We start from the raw sequence: 27,821 nt of genomic DNA, 5'->3' as shown, positions 1-27,821 counted from the left end.
ATATCCAGCCAGACTTTTCCATATAAAATTACAAGACAGTTTTAAGTGCCCTAACAACTCTACCACCTGCATTGAGCAATTATTACATAAAGAAAGAGGTGTCAAAATCACATGAATTGTGGCATACGTCATTTTAATTCTCCTATTTTACCCTTCTAATCCTCTAATCCCAATTTTTCTTTTTTAAAGCTGATAGCTGTGTCAGAGTTCCCAAAAAAACCCCCACATTTTAAGCAGGACTGTCTGACAAGACTTCCCATACCTGCAATCAGATACACTGGACATTCCCTTTCCAGTGGGCATCACAAGCATCTTTTAGACAGACATGCATTTGGAGATATTTTGCAACACAGCAGAACTGGGAATAAAAGCACAGCTGGCACAGATCGCCAGAAAGATACTAACAGCACATACTAAAAGGCAAAGGAAAATATTCTGGAAAAGGCTGTTTTATCATTAAAAACCATCTCTTTACATACCGCCTGTTTGTTATTGACTGAAGAGTCTTTTCATGTATTTAGTAAGCAGAAGCTGATAGGTCTTACAAGTACCATGTTGAATCTCTTTAGATAGTACACTAAATACTTATATTACTGAGGTGGTTTTTTTCCAGGACTCTCACCTTGGCATTGGCTGTATCAAATATGGTTTCCACTAACAAGATATCAACTCCTCCATCCAAAAGTCCTTTGGCTTGTTCCTTATAGGCTTCAACCAGCTCATCAAAAGCTTTAAAACAGGAATGATGTTAATTTCAACTGGATCTGTCTCTTTCAAGACCATCACCTAAGTTAAATAACTTGATGGTAATAAATACTTACTTATGTTCCTGTAATCTGGCCTCTCCACAGATGGTGACACAGAGAGTGTCCTGTTTGTTGGACCCATGGCTCCAGCAACATATCTCCTAATTCCTAAACAAAGACATAGGAAACAAACAAACAAAAAAAAACACCAAACCAAAAATACAATTTACCTCCGCTTTTACAATGACAGCCGTGTCAATATAAAAAACCTTCAAGGACACCAAGACATGCATATCATTCAGCAATGAAGCACTATAAAACTGGAAACTCCTGTCTCAAATCAACAGTTGGATCAGCACAAGATTACCCAGCACAACTGACTTTTTTGTTTTAATCCCATTCAACAAGATGTTCAGTGTATATACACACGAGGCAGAACATCTACGAAACAGGCAACTGGCTCAATTAATTTTTCTTCTAAGTATCATTTGTCTCTGACACATGAAGCTTCATTCAATTACTTTAAACGCACAGCATAGAACTGCCCTGGTATTTTTCACTAGATAACCTGATTTGAATATTCTGGCATGCGTTCATAAAAAAGAAAAATACTTTTTTTTAAAGCGTATTCCAAATCTTACATTTTTATTGTATACTATGAATTACATCAGTAAGGCATTATCTGGACAGCAGCAGCACTGTTAGCTTTAAACACAACTTGATGCCAGAATACAAGCAGAAATTACTTGCCTTTGAAAGACAGCATTGTCTACAGCAGTGGAAATGAGCTAAAACCCTCTCACATGAGGCCCTGAGGGTAAAAGACTGCACATTTACTAATGATGGTCACATACTAAGCACATTCCAGTAGTTGCTCAGTAAAGTCAAACCAGGAGACTCAAACTGGGAGTAACTGCTAATCCACATTTACCCACAATCAGTTATTTCAATTCTGTAGTACAAAGATTTGTGCTGTACAAACCTAAGTAAATTATAACAGTCCCTGCTGAGTTTGTTTTCTCTAAAACACATCTGGAAGATGCGCATCACCTGTAGTTTAAAACAGGCAGGCACAGAACAGTCATCCTGCAGAAAACACTAACAACCAGATCCTACAAACATGCTGAAATGAGCGTGATAGAAGAGGGATGTGAAATTGCTCCTGTGCCTAAAATGAAGCGTGCACATCTGCAAGTTATGTCCCTGTGATGTAAACCATCAAGCTATCCTCTAGTTAGCAACATTTCAAAGATTGTAGCAAGACAGTCAAAACCACAAATGAATAATAAATTGAAATACATATTGCTTACCTGTCTGAGCAGTTACATCATCTGCTGCTTTTCTGGCCACCTGTGCCGAGGCTCTGTTTAACTGATATGCCTAGAACAATTACAGAAAATTATCAAGTAACCTTTAGTTCAGTACAGCATAACTCATCCTCAGGGAAACACACCACTTCCACTCAGCAGCTCACAGCATGCTCTGAAGGCCCTCTAAGCCACACGAATACACAAAAGCACTACTACAAAACTTCAAAAGGAACAGTTCTTATACGTCTCAGCAACAGAGTTACATGGCAGGTCTCATCCCACCTACGCCCCAGCCTACAGCTGCTAATGATAAAATTGCATTCTGTAAGGTACCAATTAAATCCTGCTGAAGTCAACAGAAGCTGAAGAACAGGACTTCAAGGACAAAACTAACCTACTTTTAAACTCAGTTTTTATTCAAGTAGCATACTTTCAAGTATTTTCCTTCACACAATTTCCCAAATTCTCAGAACAACACATAACACAGAAGAGGTATGACAAACGCAAGCTTGAAAGGACTTCTACATACACGAGCACCAATAACATTCAAATAATATCCAGGAAAAAAGCAGATCTATTGTGGCATTTGGTAAGTTGGAAGGACTGAAGCAAGACATCCCTGCTCACAGAACTGAGACATTCTGGGAATGCTCAAAGAAAATCTAGGACAAATTATTATTGCCCGTGCCTTCATCATCAAGAGGCACACTATGACTGTCACACACAGCAAGTACAACTGTCTACGGCAGTGGACATGAGCTCCAACACGGTAACACAGCTCTAGAGACAGCACACAGTCAATAAGCACAATACCACTGGACTCTAGGACCAAGCTAATCTCGGCTGCTAAAACAAAAATCTTGATTAGCATTTCAGCATGCAGATAGTTTAGCATTCTTACCAAATGCTCAAGGCCATAGTCAGCTTGTGCAACTCGGGTACTGCTAAAAGTGTTAGTTTCAATTATGTCAGCACCTGACAGCAAGTATTCCTGAAAGATATGAAAGAAAAAAAATCTTCAAGACTTCCAGAACCGAGATCTGGAATGAAAGCAACCCAACTATTCTGCCTCATTCAGTTGACAAAAACAAATTGTCTCCTAATTGAAATCACATCAAACTTGGAAGGCCTTACTCAAAGGCACAGGGCCGAAGCAATGGAGCGTTCCATGTTTTTTAGCGTCAGCCACACTTTCTGTTAACACATGACGTTTATGGTCACCTCCACCACTGAGTCCAGCACCTGGAGCACATTCTAGACTTTTGCACAGGTACATGGTGAGACATAGTCCAATTGTCCCCAGTAGGAAAGGGCTGCTGTGGGCAGACTCAGAAAAGGCACCAGTTAAACAACAACAGAGGATTAGAAAATCTAAACGTTCTGAAGTGAGCTGCACAGCACAAGAGCATACTGGGACAGACTACAAGCTTAGGACAGTTATGTTTTGTGCAGATCACATTTAAACCAATGGCCCAGACTCACAAAACAATTAAGCCTTCTGCTCCAGCTTGGTTGTCTGATTCCCACTGAAGTAAACTGAAATATTTTTGCAGTTTCTAGTCTGTGTTTTGATAATCTCTATCAGTTGCCCTTCTTCCTCCCTAATTCCTCTTTTTGATCAGGTTAACTCTTAGGTGACCTCTGTGTATTCAAGGAAATTGAGACATTTCCAGTGCTAGTAAGTCAAAAATACTGATGTGGCCAGTAAACATAAACCACTCAGATTCTCCTGTAAGAAGCAGATGAGTTCCGCAGGTTCAACAGGGCATACAAAGTCTTGATCCAAATGACAGCAGAAAAGAATTAAATTTACTTTAAAACATGTTTTCCTGCATATGGAAAAAGAAATATACTTTCTCACAACTCCTTCTGGATAAATATGGAAGTACCTACAAATAGCTGTATTAAAATACACAAGTTCTTATGTGTATACTAATAACCAAGTAATGAAGTTTCTGAAAATCATCTAGACTAAAGAAAGATGTTAAACATGTACAGCTTTGTACTAGTTTTCGTTTAGTTCAGATATGTCATTCTAGCGAAAGCCCTTCAACTTTACTGTCTACCACCATAGAGAGAAATAATATGCTCAAAGCAGGAAGATCATTTTTGCCTTTGAAAATATATCCCCTCTCTTACCACTCAATCTTACTTTGTCAGACAAGGTACAGCTAACATTTATTTTTTCAAGTTACTGGTATCTGTGAGATGTCACTCACTGAGGCACTGAAAAAAACCACCAACAACCATACATACAGTGGGGTTATACTCGCATTGTAGAAATATTTTCATTTATTATTTCAAGTTCTGTTCAATTCTCAGAAGAGAAAAAACAAGAATATGGAAACACATATACTCATTAGGAAGCCCACACACTCATTAACTATGGAGAGGCCTGCTTCAGGCTGCCACGTCTAACAGCTCTTTAATACACAATTATAGAAACATGCATGTAGAATTCAAATGTGTCCTACTTAGATGCATTTCAAGTGCTGGTTGAGGAGGAGAAAAGGAAAGAAAATTGAAATAAATCAGAATCTAAAATTAATAAAAATGCATCAGGGACATAAGTCAAAAAGGGATTTAAAGACACTGCCTGGGTGACATCAGGAACCCAGACACGAATGCTGTGCTCACACAACCAGAACAGTCAAATCTGCTCATTCTTTTTCACATGGTTACCTAGCACTCTCTTCCCTACCCCCAAAAGAAGCAGGAGAGCCAGTAGCCTGCAGCATGGAAAAGGGGCCAAATTCTCCCTCCTTCTCTCATCAAGACACAGAGATCAGAACCACCTACCTTGTGTATGTCACGGATTATATCAGGCTGAGTTATACTGAGAAGGTCATTATTGCCTTTCAAAGGCCTGAAATGATCTTTAAATTCATGCCCTCGGAAATCCTCCTCTGACAGGGCACGTTGCTGGATCATGGTACCCATGCCTCCATCCAAAACCATTATCCGCTCCTGCAGAGCTGATTCAATTTCCTCTTCCATGCTTTTCCAGGGATCTGCTGCAAGAAAACAAATCCAACGTTTAAGCAGCTTTGAAATTCCCTGTCTATACACTTGTGCAACCTGAGCTCTTGCTCTTCCCATTTAAGAAACAGAATAAAATAACTAATCCTCTACTGAAATGAAACAGAAATTGGTTTACTTCACCTACAGCTCCCATCACACAATGTCAGGTTAACAGCTGCATCTAAATAGAATTAAACTCAATTGGTCCTTCACCTAAGTACCATCACCTGCACAGTCAGCTGTAGAAACAAGAGTATCAAAAATTTACAAGGGCATATACCAAACTCTCTATATACCAACGCTGAAAAGTATGATAATTTCCACTACAGCAACATTTGAACAGCAACGCAGAGCTGCCTCTTGGTACCAGACACAGTACTGTAAGTGGTACACAAGCACAAACCAGAAACCAGTAAACTTCATTAAAAAAAAAATAAATTCTATTTTAATTGCCTATACTGTAATGACAAAGAGAAATAAACTGAGCAAGCAAAAATAATTCTTTAACTCAGTCCCAAATTCATCTCTTTTTTAGAATTAGAATAATAAATAACAATTTTACACTTGTTAGTAAGTAAATGCCAAGATACATCAACAGATAAGAGCCAGATTTTGTTTTCTTTTGCACAAACACAACAAGACCTTCTCCTGCTCCGCAACAATGTCAGAAGAAAACAAATCAGGCAAATAACATGCCAATTATAACATATTGGGCAGAGTAAGTTTAACAATGACCAAACTAGAAAACTAGACATTTCAGAGCTATCATTAGGAACAAAGATGCAGTATTACAATGCTTTAAGATCCCAAACATTAAACAAAAAGCCAAAACTACAATCTGAGACTTTAAAAAAAAAAATATCATCACAAAATCCCAAAAACCAACAAAAGTAATTCCATTTTTCCTCTTTAGAACGTACGTAGAATCATTTCAGAACGAAGACACACACAAATCTAGCAAAATAATCAAAGAGCCTCTACCAAAAACCCAATTTACAAGGGTGGGACCCCACTTATCTTTCACAACCATGTAGATGAATGATGTGTTAATGTGTTATACTTCATTTCTCTCCCTCATTCAGCTTAGGTTTACTCGCTTTGAGTAAACACCTGTTCTGCATTTTAGTTATGCACTGTCATCAAAACACTTCTAAAAAAAAGATTTCTGAATCACAAAAACATCATTACATCTCATTACAACTTACACATAGTAGTACTCAAAAATCACTGGCAACTGCTAACTGATTTGACTTTTTTCCTTCTGCATTCTTGCAATGCAATTTCTGTTTTGACAACAGTACTGTAAAAAAGAATATGCTGGAGAGAAGATGAGGCCAAGAGTAAAGTATTACAAGGTTACATTTCTATCAACGCACTGGAAAAACACCTCAAAATCAGATGTCGTCTCAGCAAGAAGTCAAACAAAATTTGCTCTATAACAAGTCGAAGCATGAACAAAAAAGAAAGCCACCCTCATTTCACGTTGAAAGTTTTAACACCACACAGGCAGGCTCAGAAGGCTGTTATACCAGATCTTAAACCTACTCATGTTAAACCATCAAATTATTCATGAAAATAAAATCAGTCTTTGAGCTAAAGGCTTTCAAAGGCAAGACCCAAAAAATTTTATCTGTAAGTACGACTGCGATGCAGACTCCCATGGAGCGTTAACTCATGTGCTTTGCAAGAGCTACGATCCAAGGAGACATGCACAAGGTCCTTTCCAACTCAAACCATTCTATGATTCTATGATTAGAGCTTGCTTTTGTTTTAATGTGGCCTCTAAGTCAACTCCCTCACATCGAGAGCACTGCAGCCCAAAAAGCTGAGCCGGGCCATCAGAGCCCTCCCAGAACTAGTCCTCCTTTCTATAATCTTCTGTTCCTTTTACTTATGTGCTTCCCAACTATCTTCTCATACACACTGAGAAGGAAACAAAGATTTACAGTTATCTGTTTGCTTTTAAGTGCTGCACCTTGTGTGGTCTGTTTTGCTTTCTCTACAGCTTGCCTTGCTGAACAGATGCCGCTTCAGTGTATGGTTTTCTCCTCATAGGAGCACAGATTTCTGTCTAATACCTGCGCACAGCTCTGCAGAGAGCCTTATTCTAAAGAAGCTTTCAAAAGCTGTGGTTCTTCAGCCGCATCTCAAAACAGCTGCAGGAAATACGGTGAGAATCATGAAGGTGGCTGTCAGCGCCAGAGGTACACAGGCTATACATTTCACAAATGGATGGCACAGCTCCAAGCCCACCAAAACCCAATTTACCTGTCCTTGGTATGGATAACACTTGATTCTTCTTCCATTAGGAGCTTGCACTACTTGAAGCCGAGCTCTGGCACATTGATGATACAATTTTCAAGTTGGAAACAAAGTCCCCAGACAGGTCCAAAAAGACTCAAGAAATCAGAGAGGATCAATTCATAAAGGCATGCTAGAAAGTGAACTCTGTCCTTGGGAGAAAAGCAAGGAGGAGGCCAGGAGTCAGCTCTGCTAAACAAGCACCCTCACCTTAATTCAGCATTCAACTGACTAATTTTCTCTCCAGTACAGATGGGGCACAAGAGTTTGTTATAGAATAAATGAAAAAAATGCTTGGAGAAATTCCTTAGCAGGCAAAAATCAGCTCAGCCTATTTTTTTTTTTCTTTTTTTTGTTTACAAACCCTGCTCCCACCTCTGCTCAGACAGAAGTTGATGAAAAATTTATGTTATAACGATCACTGGTGAGCTTTGGGAAGCAGATTCCCTCCTTCCATTCAGAACTGTCCAAAGAAAAACTGCCTCTATAGCTATAACAGAAATAGCAGCAAACCAGCAGAGGTAACAAGTCCCAGGACCAATTATCTTGATTTCACACTCTACTGAAACTTAAAAAATAAAGCACCTCACCACTGAGTGTTCTAGGGCTGGAACTAGTTTAGCAGACCACACCAAGACAGAACAAAAGTGACCCAACAGCACTGGCTTAAAAGCCAAATGGATACAGAATGCAGAATAAAAAATCCTAATATCCTACTTCACTTTTCCAAGGTAAACACTCTGGCTTGAAATCACTTGAACAAGGGAATGATGGGTCTGGAAAGGAGAAATTAAATCAACTACAACAGCTTTTACCCCATGTAGATGTTTACAAGTAAGCATGCATAGCACACAAGGCGTCCTTCTGGTACAGCTGTTCACCTCTACAGTCATTCTGCCGCTAACAATTATAAACTTTGCCCAACTGTAATCTAACATTTTCACAACGCAGCAACTAAAGAGCTCAGGGGATAAGGCAAGACGATATTCCTTCACCTTCTTATCCCAACCTATCCCACATACAGGCCATATATGCAGAATTGAAGGGATAAACACATGTACTCCACAAGATACAGGACTCTGAAGCTTGCAATTTGGTTAAAAACACATTTTTCTGATGCCTGCAATGATTCTCAAAAAGTGTTTTTTTATTATTTATGCACTTTATTAAAAATTTATTCTTGGTATGAAATAGTCTGGCATACAAATACTTGGGAAGGAATAAAAAATTACAAGTTGCTTCCAAAGCTTTTAATAAAGGATCAACTGAGCTGTGACAGTACTATAGTATTTTCGTCATGTTAATGTGAAAGAACATGAATTGAAGAACTACCAGGCACCTACCGTACCCCCCATTTCCCAGGTTGACCAGGTCCTGTCCTAACCAGCAACAGGGCCACTCCACATTGCACATCCTAATTCAGCAAACCAGCATTACCCTGCACCAGCTCCCAGCACGTTTCTCCATCATTCAAAAACTGATTGTGCAGCACACAGGAATTACAACAACAGTAAGTAGAAACGATGCTCCTGCGATCAGCCTGCCACTGACAGCTCGCAACAACCTTAGCACTACTTCCTGTTTAATTAATTAAATCTTCTTCAACTGGATGCCCTCTGGCAACATTAAGAGTTTCATGAACTGCAGTAACAGATGGCAGACAGGTCCTCTACAACAGTGGGCAGCAGCACCCTATTGCTAAGTTATTTGCTACCCTGCGTGTCCAATGAAAGAAGCACTGGATCTTACCACTTCACCTTGGATACCTATGTGCACCTTGCTGACATCTTCCATGTCAGCACTTGTCTTAAGAATCATTCAGGTCTTCCATAACAGACAGACATTCGTGTAGCCGATGTGTTCACAAAGTTAGCTTGAAAGGCAAACGACAGCCACAAAAGTCACTGAAGTCCCAGAATAACAGAGGAGGCCTGTTAGTTGTGTCCGCCGTCTCTAGCTAAACACGATAATCGCAGGCTCAGAAAGCTTCCTGTGTTACAGCCACAACTCTCCATCTCCTGACATTAAACTGTTCACAACAGATTATCAGATACTCGTTACAGGCAGGAACCACAGGGAAACAAACTGGCCTCCTGACCAGCATGGTCGCGCTTTGTAGCATGCCCTGCTGCTGAAAGGCTAATGGAGAAACACTTCGCTCAGCTTCCCAATGGCCTGCTCCCCAACGCAGGTTCTTCGTACCACTGCCAGACGTACACACCATCATCTGCCTTCTGCATGTTCAGTGGCACTCCACAAACACCGCTGGCACACAATTTTTGTTTTTGTCTAAGGAGGACTTTTCTCCAACTGCCACCACTTCTCGAGCTGCTGCTGAAACACCCTCCCATGTCTCCCATTTCAGCCAAACCCATTCGGTTCTGCAGCAGCAGGGCAGTCGGCGATGGCTTGACCCCAAAGGGCACTGGAGAAAAGGTACTGCAGGTCAACACCATCTTTCCCAGAGGAACCTGGAAAAATCTCAGACCGCAGAAGGTGATTATGGAGTCGGAGCCACACAGTGTTCTGCAGTGAGGAGGACTACAGGCCTGTCTAACAAGCCAGGGGACACAAGCCTAGGCTGAAGCACAGGCTCAGCAGTAGACATTCCCTCGGTAATACTAGAAGGGGAAGCGTCTGGGATCTCTGCACACAGCAGCAACACCAAAAGCAGCCGCTGACAAAACTGTCCTTTTTAAAATACTAACAACGCCAATCAGTAGCCAGTTTTACTTCCTCTTCCCTTCCAACGACTCCTGTTTAACCTGCGAAACGGCACTTCTGGCTCGGAGCCCCCGAGCAGGTGGAGCACACCTCGTCCCTACCATCAGCCTGCAGCCTCTCACGCAGCTGGCTTTTCACTTGCCCAGCTGAACCGCATCCGACAGCGCGGTCCGGGTGTTCCGGCCCCCCCGGACCCTTCTCGGCAGAGCGAAGCCTACTGCGCGGGACCAGCTCAGCAGCGGAGCACCCGGAGGCTCCTGCAAAACGCGCCCGTACCCACCACCGCCATCAACTCTGCACGTCGGGGTCGGCGCGGCCGGTTTAAACGCAGCTCTTACACCCGTGAAACGCTGCGGAACACTGACCCCCCCCGACGGCACCGCCCCGGGGGGGGCGACTGCACCGGTACGGAGGGGCGGGAGAGCGGGCAAACAGCAGAAGCCGAGCGGAAGGCGGGCTTGCCGGCTGCTGGAGCAGGACCGCAGCCCCCACCGCTCCCTCACACGCCACTCGGTACCCCCACCACTCCCGAGAGATGGGAAGCTTCCCGTGGTCAGGAAGGCTCCGCCCCGGCCCGCTGCCACAACAGCGGCACGTGGCGAGCCGCGGCCCCCGCCTCGCCTCTACGGCAGCGGCGGCGGCCGGGGGAGGGGGGCCGCCATCTCCCCCCGCACACTCGGAGCGTGCGCGCGCACACACGACCCCTCCGCCCCCGCCCTCAGCGCTCCCGCCCGTTACCCAGCGGGTCGGCGCCCGCCTGTCCCGTGGGCGCCATGCTGCCGACACGTCACCGCCGCTGCGCGGCGAGGGGGGCTAACGGGGCCCGCGCGCAAACCGTGCGGCGAGCGCGAGCGGCGGGGCTGCCGCGTCACCCCGTGACGCGCGAGCTCCGCCCAGAGCGCGCGCCTCTCCCGCGCGGGGTCCCCGGCGGCGGGCAGCGCTCGGGCTGGTCCCTGCTCGGCGTGACCGGCCGCTGGCCGGGAGCCCTGTGTCCCGGAGCGCGGCAGCACTCGCTGAAGCTGCTGGAAGCGGATCGGGAGCCGCGGTCGCGGGCTGAAAACCCACTGGTTCGCTTTCCTCTTGCGGCCTGAGGATGGCAGCTCTTAAACGGACGGCTGGATGGGGAAGGCAAAGCTCCGTCTTCCGACCGTCCTGTCGTAAGATGCTGGTAGCTTTGGGTGCCTCTGGAGTTACTGGGCGATACTCGGCCGCCAGGCAGGGCTGAGCAGAATGGGTTGTCCCCTCCGTGTGGGTAAACGGGGGGAGAAAGTCCGTCTGTCAAATGCCAACACCACTTGTATTGCAATTAAAGACGAGCTTAGTGTTGAGAGGGAACAAACACGAACACTCCTCACATAAACAGGAAATCGGACTTGCTAGTGGTGCATGGATGCGCTTTCATGGCGTGTAAACCTGGAAACAAGTTTATGCTAAAGGAATCGAGCAAATTAATGCACGGTTCGCTTTACAGTCGAACAAAATGTGTCTTATTTTGACACGAGTTTCACTTTTTTTGCTTAGTCCATGAGGATATGTCCTTTCAACCAAAAGACTCACGTTTTAAAAGAGAAGTAGCTGCCTGTGGCAGCTGCGGAGCAGCCTCCCGAGCGTCGCGCCGCGTGCAGCAGATACTCACCAAGAGTCAGGATAGCTCAGGAGGATAACGTCTGAACTCTGTTAAAGTGTTGGTAGTTCGAGTACCATTAATAAACATGGACAGCATTGTCATTTAAACTAGTTCGGTGTTCGAAATACAAAAATAAAAAGGAAGTCTGTAAAACAGATTATTGACCAGGCTTCCATATTTTCCTCGGCTGGTTCAAGAACTTAAGCCAGCAAAGCAAACACTGCAGGTGAGGACGCAGAGGCCACTGGTTCTGTGTTAACAGGAATGAACTGAGTTTGCTTCCCTCCTTCAGGTGCCAGGGCCTCAGCTCTCCACGGCAACAGTAAAGCCTTTTATCAGCTAAGAGTATGGGTTGCTACATGTACTGTACTTAATGATGCCTTCTGCATTTTCCCTGGAAAATCTTTAGGGGACTCAAAATGATTTGAAAACCGTTAGTGTAGATGGTTACTGGAGGCTAAATGTTTACTCTAGAATTTTCTTCTGAGACACAAAAACAGTTGGTTACAAACCTTTGAGTCCCATGCAATCTAGGAGCTTTTATAATCAACTGTCATTTTGGTTAGTAGTGATGCACATATTAAAAAAATGTAGCTTTATGTTTAATTAATAGATATGTCTAATTCAGCGTCAGAGGAAATACAGGCAGCTTACGAATCAACTAGAGAGTAGTCCAACTTCAGTTGTAGAGGCCGTACTCCGGTTTTGAATGCCAGGAGACAGCACTGGAGAGTGGACCTTGCCTCTTGGAAAACCAGTGCAGGGGTCAGCCCAAGATCCCACTACAAAATGTGTCCCAAAATTCCAGTGTAAGATACAATGATCTGGAAACCCATAAACTCTAAAAGCCTAACAGAAGTGGAATACATTAAACAGAAGTAAAACTCAGGTAATCCTGGAGACTTGTTAATTTTATCACTTTTACACAGAATTTACATATGTTGTAGAGAAGGGCAATGCTTTGGGAACCATTCATTAAGAGATTTTAGGGTGTGTATTCCCTTGCTTGACTTTCTACAGCCTCCAATGTTTTTGTCACACCACATAACACACTAAAAATTTTCTCTGGCAGCAATTCAGGTTAAAAAGCTCACTGTCTCCACAGTTGCTTTGTGGCAACAGATCTTTGTACCACAGCTCAGCACGTCCTTGCGTGTGCTGATGCAGTTGTTTGTGTAACTGTGCTGCAAAGTAGGTCAGTGGGAAAAAAAAAAAGCTGAAAATTTGAAGGTGCTTTTGAAAAGGATCATTTCACATATCCCACTTACTCTGCAGTTTCACAACTAGTTTGGGCCAGTTTGAATGTGCAGTGCCATGAAAAGTCAGTCCCAAATTCCACCCTGCGCCATCCTTGTATTTCCAAGCTTTTCCGTGTGTGGGTGCTAGCCCTAGAACACAGTTTTTCCTTAAAGGTCAATTTTCAGTGGGAACAGGTCTCTGATTCAATTCATCTGCATCTGAACGGTCTCCAGAGTTGATGTAGGAGCAGCAGCCACCCAGCCTCAGACTGTGTTTAATCTGCATGAGGAACTGGGGTTGTACAGACAACGGAATGAGCTCAACCAAGACAGGATACACTCCAGAGGGTGAAGGGAAGAGGACTGAGTGGTTAAGGGTAGCAATTATCAAACCAGATCATCCAACAAAGCAGTATCAGCACAGAACTTCAGCCTTAAAATGTTTTGCAATGTTAGAGGATCTCAGGTCCCTTTTCTTGGTTTAGTTTCAAAGATTACGATACTGCTTAGTGCTAAGAGTCCTGGTGCATGACCCTATCCCGAGGCTGCCGCACATCTGCAGTTTCCAGGATTTTTCAACTATTTCTTTAAGAAGTTCTAATATATGGTGTGTTTGCAGGAAACCTGTAAACAGGTTTTCTGTGAGCATGCCCTTAAGCTTGAAAAGTGCTTTTTCTTTGTCTTACAGAGTGTTGTTCTTATTTTCCTAAATTAGACTGTCTAAATGCTGTTGCCTTTTGTACATTTAGAATAGCACCAGAAGCAGTTTAGAGTTGCTGGAGCAATGGAGTGAAGGGAGGGAGAACACAAAGGTGCCATCATCCCTATGCCTGAGAAACCTGTCAACACTGATGGGAATGAGTCCTATTTAAACAGCTGTTGCAGACATAGTATCATTCATGCAAACATCTATCATCATACTGAGAATCCTGATTTCTGAAGGTGGTTATAACTGACACTTCAGTGAAGCTAACATCTTCCTGATTGCTACAGGATTAAACTATAAATTCAAATCAATATATTTAGCAAAATAAAAAAAGCCAACTTTAAGTCAGATCTAGTTCTGGTATTTCAAGTATATTTGAAGGTATTTTCAAATTACTGTTTTCCCCACACAGAGCTAAAATCTCACAAATCTTTTAAAACCAGGTAGCGTTTGAAGCAAACAAAGCCACCTTCGTATTTTCAGGGTTTTTTCGCAGTGCCAAGGATCTGATTCACTAGTTTGTTACTCTATTTGCACACCCATGTATTCAAATGGTGTACTCATTTTATGCGTTTGCAAGATCAAATGCGGGATTTTAGTGTGCTCTTTTAGCTTTTGAGTGTGTGTTTTAGATGCCTCCATAATATTCATTACAAAAATGTTCCTTTCATTCCCATATTACCTGCCTTTGTTCTTGAGGATGCAGTTCCCTATGGACTCTTCACATAAGTAATCCTTATTTGAACATGAACAGTGGGATTATTCATGTTACTAAAGAACAGTTGTATTTCAGAGAATTATATCTGAGCAAAACATTCACAGCACCATGCAGAAATCGGAAAGAGAAAACAGATTAATCTGATTTCAGAGCACACCTCTTGGCACTCTGTTCTGTAAGGTTACTTATCACTTGTGCTATTTTGCTGCAGCTGGATTCTTGCCCTGTTTCAGATTACTGTTATGCTGCTTGTTTTTTATTTTCAGAATTTCCTCTGTGCTTAAGAATTACAATTTCTATTTAATAATTAATTTTCTAGCCCCACAACTTAGAGGGTGATTTTTTGTGATCCAAACACAAATTATTTGTTCCATCGAAGTCAAATTATGATAACATTTCTATTCCAGTACTAAAATATGGCCAGAAACCAAAAGAAAGGTGGTTGTTTCAAAATCAATTCTACACACTCTCCAAATGCCAAAATAACCTATTAAATGTATGCAGCTTAGAGGAATACCAACAGATTTATTCTACTTACCGTGGAACAGATTTTGGACTTCACTACTTTAAAAAAAGCCCAAAGTCTCATCACAGTGAAAACAAACACACTAAAGTGAACTGAATATAACCTTTCACATCTCTTTAGAGAATCTGTGTTGATTCACAAAGTGTCTAAGCGCCTAGGAGGGCTGAGGCAGAGGTATGAAGAGGACTGAGAATTCAATAGGGGGTGCAGTCTCACAGCTTATCCGTACTGCTGCGCAAGGCAAACCACGTCAACTGCTTTCGGTTTGTTACAGGCTTCATATGGTTATGAAATTTTGCAGAATTTTTAAAACCTTCACTATGGACTTTTCAGGCATCCACATCAAATCCATAGAAGAGAGAGGAAGAACCACTGCAGGCTTGCCTGCTGCCCTGTGACCGCATGGGAAATGGGGAAAAAGGGCCAGGTCACATGCAGCTAAATGTGTGCACCAAGGCAAACCTGCTCAACATTGAGCTCAGAGAGCTAGAAAGCTTTTTGCCATGGATGTGCATGAGATTCTCAGCTTCCTTCTCCCTGTTAGCATGGCCTGGTGAAGTCTGAGGTGCACTAGGGCAGGATGACATCTACACTGGATCAGTCCAGACGGGTTATGGAAACAGGTTTCTGAAGGTACCTCCTATTCTCTTACTTGATGGCAGAGCTTCTTGCCCATGTTGCCTGACATCCGCAAGATGAGGCACTAGAGCAAGCCATTTATGAAGTTCTCCATTCAACAGACAGTGCCTCAAATATCAGTCGACGCTGCAGGGCTTACCCTGTGAAAGAGAACTGGAAGGTCTTGGTGACAGTGTAGACATGAGGGTGACTGCAAGGCAGGCAGGAGCAGTAACCTCACAGGCAAGGAGGCAGTCCTGCAGTACCCAAATAAGAAGAGCAGCTCCAGTGATGCTCCCAGGTTCAGCCCGTGGTCTAGTGATCACTAGGCAATCTGTAGCCATGAGAAAGGGCCAAGGTCAAGCCGGAAAGTCTCATAGACCAGGCAAGACATAGTATACATACAGCGTAGCTCAAGCAAGGAGTGAGGATGAAGACCTAAGTTAAATGCGTCTCCATGGCTAATGGGTAGAGGCCCAATATGTAGCTGTTGAGGGCCATTGGAGCCTGCTGGTGTTCTTAGGGCCTTACCAGTAGATAGACTAGCTCAGAGATACATAAGCTGTTGAGGGGAACTATCAGAGCACAAGCCCTAGGCATAATTTTGCTGCCTGTGCACTATAAATGGGATCACACTCCTCCTGGCAAGCACAGCAGTTTGTGTTCAACACAGATTGAAATCTATGAAAATGCATCTAATAAGGAAGATTGTATAAAGGTTTGGCCAACACAGAAAGGTGGACAAGATGAGAAGTACAGACATAGCCAAGTAATGCAGCCATCTGCATCCTGGTAGTGCAGACGTGGCACAACAGGGCAGAGAAAAGGGACATGTGCAGGTCATATGATGTGTCAGTGGCATTGGAGAGCTTCCAGCAGTGCTCCTGGCTCTCAGCCATGACTCCATTCCAGGGAATGAACAGCCTTTATTAACATAGCTTTCTTTCATTGAACAGCAAATCTTTTAAGATTCCTTCTGTATAAAATATCTTGAAAGACCAGCGCCCTACTTGGCTTTCTCGGACTTACACATACAAACAATCCTGTATGTTATCAACTATCTGTTAGGAAAGCATGTTTTATAGGCAATTCTCTTTCCTTTAAAGGACTTTGAAACTACATGGTTCATTCAATTTATTTTAAAGTCTAACCCACTAGATTTGAACCCTTTGTGAAAACTGCTTATGATCACAGACATAGCAGTGGGATTTTCTCTACCCTTTCTACAGGCAGTCACAACCTCCTCTTTCTCCAGAGTGGTTTGAGTAATGCTATCCCCTCTCATGTGTTCCATTCATTCTAGGTAGAAGAGCAGAAAGAGAGAAGGGAGTAGGAAGGTGATGAGGTGAGGAGCAAGGAGACAGAAGGCAGAGATTTGAGTCCTAGACATGAGGTAGAAAACAAGTTTAAGTATTCAGTTCCAGAAATTCCAGTAAGTAGGTACTATGATAAATAGGAGCAGTCTTCATGAACTTATCTAGTTGTCAGCCAGTCACAAGTGGTGTTCCCCTGGACTCGGTATTGGGGCCAGTGCTGTTTAATATCTTTATCAAAGATCTGGATGGGGGGATCAAGTGCACCCTCAGTAAGTCTGTGGACAACACCAAGTTGGGCAGGAGTATTGATCTGCTTGAGGGTAGGAAGGCTCTACAGAGGGATCTGGACAGGATGGATTGATGGGCCGAGGCCAATTGTATGAGGTTCAACAAGGCTGAGTGCCGGGTCCTGCAGTCATGTCACAACAACCCCGTGCATGCTACAGGCTTGAGGAAGAGCGGCTGGAAAGCTGCCCAATGGAAAAGAAACTGGGGGGTGTTGGTCGACAGCCGGCTGAACATGAGCCAGCAGTGTGCCCAGGTGGCCAAGAAGCCCAACAGTATCCTGGCTTGTATCAGAAATAGTGTGGCCAGCAGGACTAGGGAAGTGATCGTCTCCATGTACTTGGCACTGGTGAGGCTGCACCTCAAATACTGTGTTCAGTTTTGGGTCCCTCACTACAAGAAAGACCTTGAGGTGGTGGAGCGTGTCCAAAGAAGGGCAATGAAGCTGGTGAAAGATCTGGAGAGCACCTCTTACGAGGAGCAGCTGAGGGAACTGGGATTGTTTAGCCTGGAGAAAAGGAGGCTGAGGGCAGACCTTATTGCTCTCTATAACTGCCTGAAAGAAGGTTGTGGCAAGGGGGGAGTCAGTCTCTTCTCCCAAGTAAGAAGCCACAGGACAAGAGGAAATGGCTTCGTTGCACCTGGGGAGGTTTAGATTGGATATTAGGAGAAATTACTTCATCAAAAGAGTTATCAAACATTGGAACAGGCTGCCCAAGGAGGTGGTTGAGTCATCAGCCCTGGAGGTATTGAAAAGACGTGTAGGTATGGTACTTAGGGACATGGTTTAGTAATGGACTTGGCGGTGCTAGGTTAACAGTTGGAGTCCATGAGCTTAAAGGTCTTTTCCAACCTAAATGATTCTATGATTCTAAGATTCTATCTCACAAAATTTAACAGATGTGTTAGACAGTAACCTGAGTAGATTGTGAACTAAATCTGGAAGTTCAAGCTGCAATACCTGACTAGGACAGATATCTGGCATAACTTTTGAATACTTGATGAAATACATTTTAATTGTTAAACTCAAAAGTTCGGTTTGGGTTCTCCATGATTTAGCTTTAGTTCTCTTATGCATGAAAAAAATATGAACCCTTCTAGAGAACTGCTTTTGCTGGAAATATTAACTGTGAATAAAGAAAATTGTTTTCAAATCAAAATATTAAATGAAAGAAATATGCAAGTGGTATAACGATATAAACTTACCAGACAGAAAAGGACCTTAATGCTGAAAATCTTGTGTATCTTAAGATATGAAGAAATACTCACAGGTGGTGTTGGTTCTAAATCTTGCCCAAGCTTCAGAAATTAAATTGTGAGGAAGAAGCAGCCTCTTGCATCTGCAAGCAGTAGTGACAGCATGAGCAAGAGACACTGACAGGGAACACTGCTCTAGGGCAGAGCTCTTCTTTAGTTATCAGTAATATAAATTTACGCTAAAACAAACATGCCCAAAGTGTGCTTTGTCACCCTAAAAGCCTGATATTTCCACCCTGTGGTTACTTACACCAGTCGGGTCTTATTCTTTGGATAGTTTTCAACATAGAAGTGAAAAGTTTCTTCTGTAGCCTGTGGTCTACAATAGTTAGTTTTGAATTATTTTTTTTTCTCTTGACATCTCTTTTTGTCTTGTCAAACCAAAAGACTTTTGGGCCTTAACACTTGTAAAGCCTAAAACGTATTAAGCAATCTAAGATCTGCTGACAAGTCCTCAGAAGTGTCTATTGACATTGCTACATCCCATTAGCATTTTCCATGTACATTTCCCAACTGTTCCTTAGATCAGGAGCAGTCTTTATACACTGTACAGCCTCTCACGTAATAGAGTCTCTGGCAATGACGAGCTTGTAGGTACTGCTAGAGGGCTGCAAGAGAAAGTAGATCTGAGTTTCCCTGTATATTCTGGCACATGAAAATATTCTATATTACCCTCCCCTTTTCTTCCCTCTTATTTGCACTTCTACACTTATGCAGGGCAGGTACATTGGGAACTGGCAAAGCCACCAGGAGGGTATGAAGAGGGTACAAGCTTGGAGGTAGGTTAATCAGGCTTAACTCTCCTCTCACCTCTTTGCTGTATAGAGCTAAACTCACTGCAAGCACCTGGATTTTGATACCAGAAAGTGCTGGTGGGATAATCTGTGGTTTGTATCTTCATTTTGCATGTGGTATGCAAATGTCTTTCCATATACAGCTGGTGGCTGGAGAGGCATACTATCATTCTTGTCTATCCAAGGGTCTAATAAGTACTCTGGGAGTAGCAGGTAAAGCTAAAGATACTAAATAAAAAGGGACTAATACTTTATTTATTGACTTACTACAAATCAAGACTAACTGCATTCTGACCAAGTAGAAATAAAGTGTCTGCCTTCTAAATCCAATTCAAGGGAGCCTTGAGATCGTTAAACTAGATTTAAGTTAACATTTCTGGTCAGAAACATTTAAGCTCTAAAGAAAGGCTGTTAGACGTGGGAAAAGGACAGTTGCAGAAAGAGGTTGGTAACTGCGTTAGAATGGAAAGTAGTCCTAGAAGAGACAGTAACACTTGCAGGAAGGGAGATGCCTCCTCAGAAAAGGCAAACGAGTGGCCTCTGCTAAAGGCAATCCTGTCTGCAGAGTAACACTTCAATTAAATGCCACCACTGTAAAAAGGAGTAATGACTCTGATCTAGGTGTTGCCATAAGGAGCTATTCCAAAAGGACTTTGGCAGAATATTTATACCTCTATAGCTATTCCAGTCAATTGTCCTCTGCAAGTAAGGCCAACTGCGCCATCTGGGTTCTTGGTATAGCTTGAAGAAACAATGAGTCTTAACGAAAAATCTGCCCAAGCTCCCAGAAGAGGGAGAGTGGCAGGGCAGTCAGCTGGGGTCAGTTGTAAATGAATGGTTTTAGTTTTTCTTGGTGAAACCAAATGAAAAATGTTGCTCACCAGCCTGGACTGCAGCTCCAAGGATGCTGTTGCATCTTCCACAGCCAGGAGGAAGTGGCCTGCCTTTTGTAGGCAGGGTCTGTACCTTAGTTAATTAGTTAATTATATTCAATTCAAGCCAGCTGGGTAATAATAATTGGATGCCACAATTCCCCCTTTTTGTTTTACAGTTTTTTGTTTTCAAAGGTGTTTTCAAGAAGGCTTTGCAATGAGCAGAGACCCAGTCCATTCATTCCAACTCCAGCACGCTTCCCTCCTATGAATATCACATCGAGGCTTGTGGCTTTAGGTTCTTCACCAAAGGACTCTTGCTCTGGCTCTTTTGGCTCTCGCGAGGGAGTCGGGGTCCTCAGGGTCACTTGGATGTATCACGTCAGGATCACCAGATGTTGCTCACCAGCCTGGGCTGCAGCCCCAAGGATGCTGTTGCATCTTCCACAGCCAGGAGGAAATGGCTTGCCTTTTGTAGGCAGGGTCTAAACCTTAGTTAATTATAATTATATTCAATTCAGGCCAGCTGGGTAATAATAATTGGATGCCATAGAAAAAAGGCAGTTACTAATTTTTGATGGAAGGAGCATTTTGCACACACATCATCAAAATATTTAATTTGGAGTGCATTGGGGCCAGTCTTCTTAGGGTTAGGTGGCTGATATAAACGTATTGATTGTTAAGAAGAATGAAAAGTGTTTAAAAATGTGTTTATTTTTTTAATAAAGTTTACTTTTTTTTTTGCCACAAGCATAATTTCAGCTTCTTACAATTGCATATGAAACTATATCCAAATGAAAAATGGGAAAAAGTCATAGAATCATAGAATGGTTTGAGTTGAAAAGGACCTTAAAGATCATCTAGTTCCACACCCCCCACCCCCGCCACCATGGGCAGGGACACCTTTCCACTATATCAAGTTGCTCAAAGCCTCATCCAACCTGGCCTTGAACACTTCCGGGGATGGGGCATCCACACCTGTTCCTGTGCCTCATCACCCTCACAGGGAAGAATTTCTGTCTTATGTGTTATCTAGATCTCCCCTCTTTCAGTTTAAAGACATTTCCCCTTGTCCTATCACTACATGCCCTTGTAAAAAGTCCCTCTCCAGCTTTCTTGTAGTCCCCCTTTAAGTACTGGAAGGCTGCTAGAAGGTCTCCCCGGAGCCTTCTCTTCTCCACACTGAACAGCCCCAACTCTCTCAGCCTGTCTTCATAGGAGAGGTGCTCCAGCTCTCTGATCATCTTCATGGCCCTCCTCTGGACTTGCTCCAACAGCTCCATGTCCTTCTTGTGTTGGGGACCCCAGAGCTGAATGAAATACTTACTGCAGGTGAAATCTCACAAGAGCAGAGTAGATGGGAAGAATCACCTCCCTTGACCTGCTGGCCATGCTGCTTTGGATGCAGCCCAGGATACGGTTGGCTTTCTGGGCTGCAAATGCACGTTGCCAACTCATGTTGAGCTTCTCATCAACCAGCACCTCCAATTCCTTCTCCTCAGGGCTGCTCTCAACCCATTCTCTGCCCAGCCTTTATTTGTGCTTGGGATTGCCCCAACCCATGTGCAGGACCTTGCATTTGGAATATGCAAAGTGAAATATATCACAATGGCTAAAGAACATAATGATACTTGTACATTATTATTTACATATCAAAACATTAACATTTCAGCCCCTCGTTCCACAAGTCACTTCAGACAATGACAGTTGTTATTTGTGAGTGGCAGAAGTGTTTGCTGGACAGTACGGTTGCTTGTCATCTCGCTGTGGCAAATCAGGCTTTGTCACCTTCACTTAGCAAATAACAAAGCTAAAAGTTAGGACTGTCAGGGAGTGTTGTCCCTAGATGATGCACAGATAACAGCAAGACTGTTATTGAACATGCTGTACAATGTTAAATTCCATGTCTTTGGTTTAATCACAATGTCAGTAGATAGGACCTCAGGGATGTAGTGTCCGACAGCATTGTGTCTGTCGTACATATTCATTGTGCTCACCCAGGCATCCACCAGACATTACTGAGCATCTGATTTTCATTTAAATAATCAGGTTTGCTAATGAGTTTGTTAAAACTCTGACTGAGGCTTTTTGAGTTTTTTTATCTCACGGGAGGTCGGATTTCCTCTCTCTTGCATTGCCTGCATTTCGGAAGCATCCTTCAGAAAGCTGGCATCATGTCCATATGAGGAAAATAGGAGTATAAAGTCTGGCAGGTTAAATGTAAACAGATAATAAAGGAAAACAAAAAGACTTTGAGCAACAGTTTGCAAAAGATGAAAGGACAAACAGCAAACCTTTTTTTCAAGCATATCCAATAGCCTGCTGGAGAATTCATAGGAACAGTAGGTCCTGCTGAGAGGAATACAAAAAGAGCTCTCAGAGAAGATACTGCTCTAGCACAAAACCAGACCAAATCTTTGGCGTTGGTGCGCAGTGTTCCACAAGTTCCTGACCCACAAACTACTGGTGGCTCAGAGATTGCTCTGGGCACACATGGCCACACGCTGCCTCGCTTTTACACTTTCCCATCGTTCCTGCTAGTGGTAACTGCCAGAGACAGGATACATGTCTGAACAAGATGTTTGAAATAGCCATTCTATGGTGGTTTTTGAGGGTTTGTGGTTTTTTTTTTGATTATATTAATTATGTGTGCCTATGTTTACAGTTCAGTCCCAATCAAGGCATGACATGCCAACAACTTAGGCAAACATTTCTTTTCCTTCAGTCTTACCATCAGAACAGCTAAAACCTGACACAGGGCCTTCTGGGCTTGTTAGAGCTCTTCTGTACCTGAGCTTCTGGCAGAAGTAGTCATTCCACAGTTGGAAGGCTCCAGCCCAGAAGAGCACGTATGATAACCACTTCTCCTGAGGCCAGCGCTCCGGGGCATTTTTCACTAAAAGCATTAACAGGTATCTTGAAGGGAAGGAAGTTTCCATGAATTGGGGCCAAAAAAACCCGGCCAGGTTTTGAAACAGAACAGCCAGGAGCAAGTAGATGAGGGATGGATGGGCATTAAAATAGCCTCAGGGTGTTTATCCCCTCAGGATGTTCAACCACTATGTTTGCTTTCCAAGCAATTAAAGCAATATGCTGATAATCAAATCTGTGTAAAGCAGTATTACAAATGTGAATGAAATTTCCCAAAACGTAGCTAATTGGCAGAGGAATTTCTTTCGAAGCTTAAAATGTGAAATCCTAGTCAAGCTCACATACAGAAAAGACTGGGCTTGTCTTTAAAGTAGCTCTCCTACTTGAGGGAGGGAAATGAGTGGTATTCCTACTACTGGCTCAGGGTTTGTTGACTACATATAAGCATTTGTTGTGAATAATACCTTTATTATTTCTCTTGTGGCTGAGTCCCTCATTCCACAGATACACAATCACTTTTAGGTAATGTAAATACAGGGTGCTGCTGGAGAGGCTACTCTACCCTTCTTGGCACCCTGGATATGTATTCCCAGCCAGCATGGTAACCAGAGCAGGGAACTGTTCTATTTATAAATAAATGGGATCATGGGAAAAGTGGAGATAGACTTGTCCTTTGTGGTGACAGCTTGCACCTTGGCTTAAAATTAGAAAGGAATTACACATTTTAAAAGGAGACTAATGTAAAATAAAATCCAGTTTAGAGCAGCAAATGTAAAAGTATTTGGTCTGAAACAAGTAGAATATCACCGGACCGTACTAACAGCTATCTATAGTGCAGACTTTATGCTGTTGAAGTGGCTCCTCAAATAAAATGCCCTCTGAAAACAAGCAGACGTTAGACTGATGCACAAGCAAATAAGTGCACAGGTTGTTATCCGTAAAACTTGGGGAAAAGGGACATGGGGAATGAACAGATATTTCAGTTATTCTGAAACCTGGTTAATATTTACCCAGAGATAAATACCTTAGTGACCAGTCGGGTTAATGCAACACTAGCAATGGTCATAGTGTATAATTATAGTAGATATTGCATATCTGAGCATTTTTGGCATCTCAAGGGATGTTTTTCTCATTCTGAAAAGAGCCTTTGGGGTGTTTTTTATGTAATGCACTGAATGTTCCTGCCACAATGGCACCAACTCCTCTAGTGCTCTGTCTCCTGAAGTAGGGAAGATTTTTCAGACATAAATGGTGACATGATATCATAACTCAAAGACTGCTAAGCAGTTTTTCCTGGTAAAGAAATAAGTTAGGAATCCAAAGCACAGGCATATTGTGCTAAACTTTCACTGTGCTAAACTTACAGCTGTGTTAATGTCATTTTCTAGTGTAACACAAGTGAAGAGCCAGATCTAATTTTTACTTGTAAGATATGGAAATGATGCACATGCTTTCTTGTTTGCCTGAGCTGATCCTTCTTTATGAGTAACTTTCACACAGATTATTCCCTGCTTTCTTCATGTATATCAGACTTCCACTGACTTTGTTCCTTATTTCTTTTGAAGAATGACCTCAGGCTTGTCCCTCTCTTAAAAGTCTAGAACTCCATATGACACCAAGAGGCACAGTCTCCCTGAAGAAGATGAGGACCAAGAACTTGGATTTGGCAAAAATAAGTGACAAATGTTCTTCAAAGAAGTGTCACTTCTTACCTAACTATTATTTTCTCATCTAAATATTACTGGAACTGTTTGTAGAAGCCCACCAAAAAATATTGACACCATTACCAATGCTGGAAGCATGCTCTTAAAGGCCTATTCATATACTACCAATGATCAAACAATTACTTCCATACAGAATTACTCTCAACCACAACCCATTTCAGTCAAAAAAGGAAACTGCTTACTTTCCAAATCCAGCTTCAGAAACTATTTTCCTCCTTCATTGAGACCACTTGTATCTGGGATAACCTCTACAGATACCAGGAACAACCTGAATAAAAGAGCCTGGTCTCCTCCAAGAAGTGGGCAAACTGAACAACAGGATGTTCTGATGAAAAAACAAGCTGCTAGGATCAGCTCTGATCCAAGCCTTTTGTGGCCAACAGGTAAGAAAAGAAGTGCTGCAATATATGAAGAAAGAAGGTATGAAGGTAGCACAGAGCTGACAATACCGTTTTCTACCTGCATCAGCACCTTTCTGAAGATCACTGACTGAAAATGACTACTACAAAATCAAGATTATCTTGGCAGGAAGTTTTTCAAAGAACTATCCTATCTGTGTAAAGTCACAGAAGACAAGAGCATTATAGTCATTAAAGCAACTTAAAACCTGACTGACTGTTTTGAATTTGAATTTATTCTATAACCTTTATTCACATGATCATCTGAATAATGCTGTACCTTCACTTGAACCTTGATTTGGCCCCTGTGATTGGTACATTCATTACCTTGGGCTCAGTTCCTGTGCTTTTTTTATTCCTGTGCTTTTTTTGTAGTAAAACTAGTTTGCTGCCAGAATTGCATAGACAGAAAATGCCACGGAAGCCATTGATTTCCAGTGTGAACAGAGTGATTCTACAGAAAAATACAAATGCCACCTACTAAAAATGGAGCCTCAGAAGAAAAGGAAATCTCTCTGTTAAACCCATTCCCCTGGAACTTGACCACAGAATATTTTAAAACCCTCTGAATTTTACTCACTTTAGGCTAAAATAATGCGGCTTACTTATTTAATTTAGTTACCCTAAAAATAATTGATGCTGGGAGAAGTAACTTTATGATACATCTTTTTTTTTAATGTGAAAGACATATTAAAGTAATAAATATGGTATAACATTTTTAGGCAAGTACGGAAGGGTAATTAATCCCTGCAGCGCTCTGCCACTGGTTCTGTGCAGTCTACTTTAGAAATCAGAAACCTCATATGGGAATGAATAAATTACTTTGCAAAAGCGGTTTTCTCTTGCTGCTGATAACGTTATCTCTCACATGCTTTGATCAACAGAACATTCAGCTAAAGGAGGAGTTTAGAAGTCTCTTCCATACTATTAAAAATAGGAAGAATATCACAATATAAAAATTAGCAGGTAGAGAAGATGAATGACACCCGATAGAGGTGTCAGATATAAACTGTCTCTGTGCCAATTTTTAGTGTAATCCTGCCCGTGGCACGGAGATTTTGCTTTTGTGCCATGTTTGGAAGCTCAATGTTTTATTCTTCCAGTTGCATTAAACTGTGACAATGGGAGATATACAGATTTATTTTTTAATAGGATTCAGCCTGCCCAGCAGTCATTTAGCTGGAAATGCCACTGCTTTAAGGCAGAGCTTCACGACTTAGTTTGTACAGGCACAGTTTGTCATCACAAAAAAAGATGGCACTGCACCATGTCACTGTCAGCAGTGGCAGTAGCAGCTTCTGGCTGTGTGCAGGGCTGCACCTGCACTGTAGGAGATGTGATTCTAGCCCTAGTATTTCTCTAAGTCCTCTCTCGGCCTTTGTACCCACAGTAGAGGAGGAAGAGGTATTATGGTCATTGCCTGTCTTCTCTGGGATTGTTTTGAAATTGCTCCCACCACATGCACCTTACCTGTAGGATGCCTACAGGCATTGATTGAAAGCACATACAGAATTTTAATGCTTCCCGTTCATAGATTTCAAAGCAAAAGCCAGTGATGAAAGCATCATTGCATACTTAACCTCAGCTTTTTTGCACATGAGGAGAAAGAGAGATACAGAAAAGTTAAGATCAACATCTTCAAAAGCATTAGTGCCTAACTCTCACTGAAATCAATCTAAGCTAAGAGTCTAACAAGCTATGGACATCTGTGCTCGGGTGACTTAAAGGGAAACTCCATTCCACTCATTCTGAGCTCCATCTCACTGCATGAAGCCATACCTGACCCTCCAGCACGTACAGACTGTTGTTCATGCAAACACAGTGTATAGAAATGCATGACATACATACATACTTTTTTGAACTTTTAGCAGACTGAAACCTCCTTTAATGTTCAGAAATGTTTCCAGTTCTTATTGGGAACCACTAGATGATTGCCAATGACAGAGTCTCATAAGGTTTTGAAAAGCAGACTTTATTTAATAGGCACATCATTGCTTTAATAGCACTGGGCTGCACAGCTCACTTCACCATCGTAAATGGTTTTGTTTGATTACATTGCATTTCCTCAGTGTCGGTAGGATTCAAGTAAAAAAGTTACTGCATTTACTTCTCTATCACGTCTCAAGATGTAGTAAACAACTAGCACACAGGAGAATAATACAGACAGAACTGCCTGCGATCCAGAAGTCAGGACAAACTGAAATTTAAGCACTGAACAGTTAAAGCTGCAAGACAACCACACTACATTTGCTCAGGTGAGATTTTGCATTATGCAGTATAGAGACGAATGTTGCCCACTAATACAACAAGGGACTGGCTTTCTTATACTGAGGAACAAAGACTGTCCAACACAGACAAGAGTGAGGGTTTCAAAACAAAACAGCTCATATGAAATTAGCTCCCTTTTTATTTCTGATTATAAAAGTGGTACTCCCTCAGCTGTAAAAGTTAAAGGCCTAAAAGAACAGTACTGCTTACAGAACTCTAAACCTGCAATTTAATCAGCTTTTCCCCCCTATATTACAACTCTTTGTGATAAGACAAAACCTTCTTTAAAGACAAAAGCATAGCATTCTGGATTATTTTCATAATTAAGTAGTTTACTTGGTTGATATATTTCTTCCCTGAAAAACTGCATTTTAATATTTTATTAAATTTCACCAGAAAAAGCGTACAAAATCAGAAATCATTAGAGGAAGATAATATTGCTCTACGAAAGAAAAAAGCATGACTTCTAACATAGTTTTATGAACATCGTAAAAGAAGCAC

At 42.3% G+C, this 27,821-nt stretch overlaps 1 protein-coding gene across 2 annotated transcripts in view; it reads right to left on the bottom strand.

The window, feature by feature from the left end:
• Positions 1-10,877, bottom strand: part of MTR (5-methyltetrahydrofolate-homocysteine methyltransferase) — a 56,279-nt gene extending 45,402 nt beyond the window's left edge. The window contains exons 1-6 of one of the 2 annotated variants that reach the window (XM_086627730.1): positions 10,841-10,877; positions 4,856-5,070; positions 2,958-3,047; positions 2,057-2,126; positions 822-914; positions 623-729 (exon numbers count right to left, since the gene is read on the bottom strand). In XM_086627730.1, coding sequence (XP_086483856.1) covers positions 623-729; positions 822-914; positions 2,057-2,126; positions 2,958-3,047; positions 4,856-5,070; positions 10,841-10,877 — 612 coding nt within the window. The remainder of the gene's footprint in view (positions 1-622; positions 730-821; positions 915-2,056; positions 2,127-2,957; positions 3,048-4,855; positions 5,071-10,840) is intronic. The other variant, XM_086627741.1, reaches the window with a different exon arrangement.
• Between the last annotated feature and the right edge of the window lie 16,944 nt (positions 10,878-27,821).

The sequence above is a fragment of the Tauraco erythrolophus genome, chromosome 2 (genome assembly GCF_009769465.1).
Source record: "Tauraco erythrolophus isolate bTauEry1 chromosome 2, bTauEry1.pri, whole genome shotgun sequence".
Lineage (NCBI taxonomy): Eukaryota > Metazoa > Chordata > Aves > Musophagiformes > Musophagidae > Tauraco > Tauraco erythrolophus.
Note: the sequence above shows the minus strand (reverse complement) of the source record. Positions and strands in the feature narration are given on the sequence as shown.